The following is a 7,853-nucleotide window of genomic DNA, read 5'->3' on the forward strand; positions in this document are numbered from 1 at the left end:
GTCCCCCACCCCCCAGTATCCCCCTCCCCCAGTATTCTCCCCTCCCCACCCCCCAGTATTCCCCCCCCACCTCCCAGTATTCCCCCCACCCCCACCCCGCAGTATTCCCCCCACCCCCACCCCGCAGTATTCCCCCCACCCCCACCCCGCAGTATTCCCCCTCCCCCTCACCCCCAAGTATTCCCCCTCCCCCCTGTATTCCCCCCTCTCCCCCCACCCCCCAGTATCCCTCCTCCCCCCAGCCCCCAGTATCCCCCCTCCCCCACCCCCACCCCACAGTATTCCCCCTCCCCCCTGTATTCCCCCCTCTCCCCCCACCCCCCAGTATCCCTCCTCCCACCCCCCAGTATCCCCCCTCCCCCCAATCCCCCAGTATCCCCCCTCCTCCCCCCCAGTATCCCCCCCCAGTATCCCTCCTCCCCCCAATCCCCCAGTATCCCCCTCCTCCCCCCAATCCCCCAGTGTCCCCCCTCCTCCCCCCAATCCCCCAGTATCCCCCCTCCTCCCCCCAATCCCCCAGTATCCCCCCTCCTCCCCCCAATCCCCCAGTATCCCCCCTCCTCCCCCCCAACCCCCCAGTATCCCCCCTCCTCCCCCCAACCCCCCAGTATCCCCCCTCCTCCCCCCAACCCCCCAGTATCCCCCCTCCTCCCCCCAACCCCCCAGTATCCCCCCTCCTCCCCCACCCTATACAGCTCAGCATCTCCGCAGTTCTCCCCCCTCCCCCTCCTCCCAGGTCAGCCAATCAGAGCGGGGAGGGCGTGGCTGCTCTCAATGTCACACATTCGGAGCGCGTTCGTGTGCGGGTAGTCGTTAGTATTTGTCGGTGTCTCGAGGGCCTGTACTGTCGGGCCATCTTCAGGGCTGTGACTGAAAGGTTCGTACTGGTTCATGGTGGGCGTCCAGCGGGTTCCCAATCGAGTGGCCGGCCGGTATCGGTGACTCTTCATGTAAAAGCCTGCCGAGGCGGCTGTGGTAATAAAGCCGAGCACCAGCGTTGTGTGGATGAGCCAGGTGGGTGCGGCACTGCGGGCTGTAGCTGGCCGGTTGGTGTCCGTCAGACCGATTGTTAGCCTGTGGTCTGGGCGACTCCCGGTCGGATGTGTGTAGAACACGTTGACCGGAAGCGGCGTTGTCCGCGCGCTGGGGTTCGGATTCCAAATGTGTAAAGCATCCATTGAGCACAGAGGCCACCGGATAACCAGTAAACTGTAAACCCGCTGTTATGTAGACGAACATTGGAGCCGAAACACAACAATAACTTGTAACTCAAATGAAAGCAGAAAATGCTGGAAGCCCTGAGCAGGGCAGGCGAGAGACAGACTTGTAATTGAAAATTAGGTAATCGTTTTTATTAAGTTAATTATACGGCACGGAAGTATTATTGATTCTGTTAAATGTTTTGCTACACCCCAAGGCACTTATTGAGCAATATCAATAAATATAAACTATTATAACAAGTATTTTTACATTGTTTTCCTTATTCTGGTAATGGGTTTATGCATAGGAACAATAGAGGTAATTTGTTTTTTTCCCCCTCCGTTTTTGTAGGAAATGCTGGAAAAGTTGTCTCTGTACAATTTCGCCTGGTGAAATGTTGGTGCCAATACAGCTTGTTTTTCCAGCACTTAGAAATGGAGATTTAAGCAGAGTGTATGTCACGGCCTGCCGCCATCTTTGTTTCCAGAGTTACTTATCAACACAAATCAGTTGGCAGGCAGCAGCCAGATCCCTGCGAAAGACTTTTCCAAGACCCTTGCTCAAATGGGGCAAATCTGAAGACTTATTCAGTCATTTCCATTTAAGGAACTACAGGACCACAGTTGCACAGTTTTATAATCTCACTCCTCCTCAAGTTAACAGCATCCTGAAGGCAAATGAGTACAGTTTTAAAGTACCTGAATTTGATGGGAAGAATGTTAGTTCTGTTCTGGGTTTTGACTCTAACCAGTTGCCATCTAATTCTCCAGTTGAAGATCGAAGATGTGCAGCTACCTGCCTGCAGACCAGAGGCATGCTGCTTAGCGTTATAGATGGGCATGCAGGGTGTGCCTGTGCACAGGCAGTCAGTGAAAGACTATTTTATTATATTGCTGTTGCTTTGCTAAATCAGGAAACCTTACTGGAAATAGAGAATGCAGTGGAAAATGGTGGTGTTGTATTGCCACTTTTACAGTGGCATAAACATCCTATTGACTACTTCAGTAAGGAGGCTTCAAAAATGTATTTTGATAGCTTAAGAACCTACTGGCAAGAGCTAATTGATCTCCACACTGAGGAGACCCCTGATGCAATGGAAGCTTTGACAAATTCATTCAAAAGGCTTGATAATGATATTTCATTGGAAGCTCAAGTGGGTAACAGTAGCTCCTTTCTCAATTATTGGCAATTGCGAGTGGCGTTTTCTGGTGCAACTGCCTGTGTTGCACACGTAGATGGTGTAGACTTGCATATTGCAAATACTGGAGACAGCAGAGCTGTGCTTGGTGTTCAGGAGGAGGATGGAGCCTGGTCTGCACTCACACTGTCCAATGACCATAATGCACAGAACAAGAGTGAAGTGGAAAGGATTAAGTCTGAACACCCAAAATCGGAAGCAAAAACTGTTATTAACCAAGATCGTCTGCTTTCCTTGCTAATGCCATTTAGAGCTTTTGGAGATGTTAAGTTCAAGTGGAGTATAGATCTGCAGAAACGGGTGCTGGAGTCTGGCCCAGAGCTGTTAAATGAGAATGAATGCACGAAATTCTTCCCACCTAATTATCACACTCCCCCATATCTAACAGCGCAGCCTGAAGTCACTTACCATAAGCTAAGGCCTCAGGACAAATTTCTTGTATTAGCCACAGATGGGCTGTGGGAAATATTACATAGGGAAGAAGTTGTGAGAATTGTTGGGGAGCATCTAACTGGTGTCCACCTTCAGCAGCCTATATCTGTTGGGGGTTACAAAGTGACTCTTGGTCAGATGCATGGCCTATTAATGGAGAGGAGAGAACGCGTTTCATCTGCATTTGAGGATCAAAATTCTGCAACTCATCTTATACGGCATGCAGTTGGCCAAAATGAGTTTGGGGCTATTGATCACGAGCGATTATCCAAGATGCTAAGCCTTCCTGAAGAACTGGCACGAATGTATAGAGATGATATAACAATTACAGTAGTGCAGTTTAATTCCCATGTTATAAATACACATTACAAGCATGCAGAAAACTAAAATTTAGTCTTTGCATAGTAAACCTAGGTCAACAAAAGTTTGAATGCACAAGTTGAGGAAATTTTACCAGAATTGTAATTTAACACATTTATTTTTGAAATAAGCAGGCATTTATTGTGGTCAGGTCATTTGTAATGGCTTGGACTCTGGAAGTCAGAATTAGGTAGTTTACTGTTTTAAGTTAATAAGTTGGAATAGTTCTGCAATATATAACTATTTAAATAAGCAAGATAGGTATAAGCTGGTGTGCTTATAGTCAAATATTTAGCTTTGTATGAAATGGAAAATGGTTTGAGAGCCACTAGGTACAATGGAATTGAAGATAAAATCATGATTATATACATTTCTGTGAATTACAACAAGTTTAATGAATATGATATTGTAAATTTATATCTTATTTCCACGGCATAGTTCCAGAAGGTGGAAATGGAACATAACAGTTATAGTGTTTGTAGTTGCTTTTGTATTCTAGTTCAGATGCTGGTTTCCTATAATCTGAATTAAAATATAAATGCAGGTTGTTTACAGCTGCTATTTATAGTCTGCACTGCAGTTTGCATTTTGTGTTGCAGGAGTAGTTAAGATAAGAACTTTTTAAATAGTCTCTTCTAAGAATTGCATTCACAAGTTTAACTGTGTTGTAGGAGTTCTTTCAAGAGCAACCAATTTTCCTGCAGTGAATGTTGTGATGCACTTGTTGGAAGGTTGTGTTTGTAATTTTATGATTGTATGTGGAAAGTATTGCCCTCTGTTTTCAATCTTCCATAGATTTATCATATATACTCAGGAGAAGGATAAGAAAAGGATGTTTTGATAAGTTTTAATCTGTGCTGTAATTTTTGCTTTACATATACAGGAAAGAAAGTTTAACACCTAAGATCTATCTTCAGGAGAAAATTCTTTTAAAAAAAAATCTGATTTTTTGGTGTTTTTGAGCTGCTCTTCAATATTTTACAAGCAAATATGGAGCTGATAGTGTGCATTTCATGCAAATCTCAGGTCATTGACAATCGCCTTTTGATGGTGGAACATGTTTGAACGGCCTGGAGTGCTGTAATTTATAATGTTGTTCTGATTTTGTCAAATGGCACCATTGCAACATAAGTTGTAAACTGACAATTATGAAGCATGTGGTATCAATATGTTTAAACGATCTTTTAGGCCTCTTAACTATTAGTCTGTACTCTGAAAAATCCTAGGCTGAAATAATAGATGATCGTATATTGTATTGTATTCATCACTTGAATAACTATTGTATGTTGTAGGAAAGCCTTGACTGTCCCCTTACATTTTGTGCAATTTACAAGCATCCTACAGGCCATATACTTAAAAGCAGGACCCTGAATTGAAATACAATAAGCGTGGTTTGCATTGGCTTTATTTCAGTATTCCTTATGATTTGTTTTTTGCCCTCAGCAGTACTCAGCAGTAAAGGAATCCTATTGAAGGGATCATCAGAGTTTGATTCTTATTACAGATTTTTTGCTATTTATGCTGTAGTGAGTGAATATGTGTATGATAAAAATAAGTGAGCAAACTACATATAGCTACAGCTGTAAATCGATTTTGTTAAAGGAAGATCTGTATTTATGTATATATCAAGGTATACTGTACTATCTGAAACATTAATTCTGATGTAATTTTTTCCCTGTAAAATACAAGGAACTCCATTACTGGACATTTTTTTACCCACAATTCTGTTTTTATATTTACATCAGTAATAAATCTCATTTGACAGCATTTTTTTCAAAAGATAAAATGTAAATTAAAAAAATAATCTCTTAGAGGTACCATATTGAAAAGATAGCTTAGTGTGTATATGGAGTATTGTAAAGCTATTCTGTCAATCCAAAAATAGCTACACCATATATTGCTATGCTGATATTGCACTGACCATCAAAAGGTGAATAACTTTCCAGGATATTATAGTGCCAAATTGAGACAGACAACTTAAGACTTCAATAAAGTTTACATGAATGTGCTCATGTGCAAATGGTGGATATCCCATCGATGGTAACATTCAGAACAACAGTTACCATTTTTTCCTCATTCCACCTCCCCCAATCACTACCTGTTTCTTACATGATTCAATATTTTTGCTTCCACTATGCTACTTGGATGCCCATTTCACATGTTGATCACTGTATGCGAAATAAATTCCTGGGGGGAAAAAGTCCTAAGCTTTCCTCCTTGTTCATACCTGTGCCAGTTTAAGTAACTCTCGACCTTTAAAGTCAATCTTATTTTAGTGTGACTCACTCCTGTGACACTGATGCACTCCCTTTTGAGGCAAGATGAATCATTGTTTCTAGTCTTTCCTCATTACTCATCACCCCGGCACAATGGATCAGTCTCAAAGCTTTTCTTTAATCACCTTCCAGGCCTTGCATGTACTATTTGAATCAGGTGACCAACAACTATGTAGGGTTATGTCTGATAAGAGCACTATTCAGTTTAAGCATCTCATCCTCTGCCCTATATTTTCACTATATAGTGTAGCGTTCTATTTGTCATTAATGTTAGTGTGATTAATGACAAAACAGCTTAAACATGTGCAGTATCTGGGCTCCTGCATGTGCACATTGTCCACATTCTAACTGCTCCATTGACTGGACATGTCAAGCAACAAGCATACTTATGCCCTTAACTTCACCTTTAACACAATGCCATTCAGGTTTTTTATTACCTATTATTTTTCCTTCTTGTGTGCAATACTTTATATTTATGCATGTTGAATTTCATCTGCACTGTTCAGCCTACTGATTGCTCTTTATATGATTATTGAGTAAGACAGTGATTGAACTTGTAAAACCTGTTACATCACAGCTCTTCTGTATCAAAAGGTTTCATTGTAAATTGCTGTACTGTGAATGGATAAAGCCTGTTACAAGTTATGCTGAAAGTTTTATATTTGAACAATTACTGATTGTTGTAGCCTCTGTACTGTTGATCATTGTATCTGCTTTACTGCCAACTATTTATGTTTTTTAATAAATATGCTTTATAAAGACGTTATTTACTTTTAACGTTTTCTAATATTTAAAATGTACAATTTTTTGAAGCATTAAAGTTACTCTTGTGTTGTAAGTTCTATTAGTCATAGACTAAATAAATCTTTTGTTTTGATATTATTGTTGAAAGAATGGTGAGGCTATCAGTGCTCACCATTATTAAAGTGTAAATCAGACAGCTCTTCCAGCAGCCACAAGTGCAATTAAACATGCAAATTCAGAATTTGCTCTCCTAGTGACCATGCTCCACAAAAAACTACGATAATGCTATTTCAGTAAGACTGACTTTTGAAATGCATGGAATAGTATAAAGTTGCTGTACTTAACAGATTTATATACGTATTAAACTCTCTATAACCTTGGGCTTGTTCATTCCACCCTTTTAACAGCATGGTAAGTCTGAAGCAACATCTCTGCCACTAGAAATTAAGTATGGAACTGCAGTCCTTCAGATTTTAACTCTAGATTTGAAAAATGTTGCCATTTTTACTTTTTGTCCCTCAATCCAATATTTATTTCCTCTTGTACTTTGCTTTCTGTACCTGATTTGACATCAGTATTCCAACTGGCCCTTCCTGGTTCAATAAAGTCAGTGCCCCCACCTTCATGCAAGTACAAACTGGTCCCTGGCCACTTCATAGGTCATGATTTGTTGCAATTTTAATGAGCTACTACGTGTTCCATTGATGTGTACGGTGAAGAAGTAGGTCCCTTGATGTTCACTGCGGTCTCTAGAGTCATATGTATCATTTGCAACGTAGCCTTAGAGACTAAACTCCGAACTTACACGTTGCTCTGAGGTTCTATAAGTATCTTTCTTTTGGGTGTGTCCCATGACTTTCAGCCTTCTCAGCCTCTGTTTTCAACACACTCCACTCCTCCATTTTCATTATACTCTGACAGTCACCCTTGTTGATACTTTCTAATTTCTTCTAGCACTTTACATACTTAAACACAAGGTGACCAAGCAATTGACTTTGTACAAGACCAAGTAGGTTTTGGCAGGGTAATAGTTAGGTTGAGCACTGTAGGAAGTCCTTGCTCTTAACCTTTCTATCTTCTTCATTATTCTCCCATTGTTCCCATAAGTGATGAGAAAGAATTCCATCTTGTTTCCAGCTCCTCATTGTTATCTTCCTCCTCTCCCTCACCCTCTGGCCTCTGTGATGGATCTGCAGGAGTGAAGGGTACAGGAGGAATTTGCTGTGGAGTTATCTTTAACATTGGACTTCATAAACTGGGGTTTGGAAACCCCACAGCCCATTTCAGCAATGGAAAGGATACTAAGGGAAACAAATTGAATTAGAAATTAAACTACTGCTGTCACGGACAGAAGAGAGGAACAGTAATAATTCAATCCATCTTGCCCTTGTGTCTGTAACAAAGGCCTTTACAAAACCTACCATGTGAGTGGACTAACACTGGAAACTATCCTAAATATGATGTGACCAACGTCTTGCACAAAAACAATGTTGTCCTTTTCATTTTGCAGTTAATCATCCTAGGCACACATCTTGACACACTATCCATTTCTGCGATATTCTTGCATCACTGGTCATGAACAGTCAAACTCATATAGTACACCATTTTAATCTTTGCTACTGAATAGCCAGGAGCATGCAATC

General features: G+C 41.5%; 1 protein-coding gene across 3 annotated transcripts; it reads left to right on the forward strand.

Moving 5' to 3' along the window:
- Nucleotides 1-766: 766 nt before the first annotated feature.
- On the forward strand, nt 767-6,304 carry pdp1 (pyruvate dehydrogenase phosphatase catalytic subunit 1). 3 transcript variants are annotated; one of them, XM_041190144.1, is made up of 2 exons: nt 767-877; nt 1,552-6,304. In XM_041190144.1, exon 2 carries the CDS (start codon nt 1,595-1,597, stop codon nt 3,215-3,217), a length of 1,623 nt encoding a protein of 540 aa, XP_041046078.1. In that variant the 5' UTR covers nt 767-877; nt 1,552-1,594; the 3' UTR covers nt 3,218-6,304. The 3 variants fall into 3 exon arrangements, with proteins under 3 accessions (XP_041046078.1, XP_041046077.1, XP_041046079.1); XM_041190143.1 differs by having other exon boundaries at nt 776-1,014; XM_041190145.1 differs by lacking the exon at nt 767-877 and adding an exon at nt 1,027-1,341.
- Nucleotides 6,305-7,853: the final 1,549 nt, after the last annotated feature.

The sequence above is a fragment of the Carcharodon carcharias genome, chromosome 6, assembly GCF_017639515.1.
Source record: "Carcharodon carcharias isolate sCarCar2 chromosome 6, sCarCar2.pri, whole genome shotgun sequence".
Lineage (NCBI taxonomy): Eukaryota > Metazoa > Chordata > Chondrichthyes > Lamniformes > Lamnidae > Carcharodon > Carcharodon carcharias.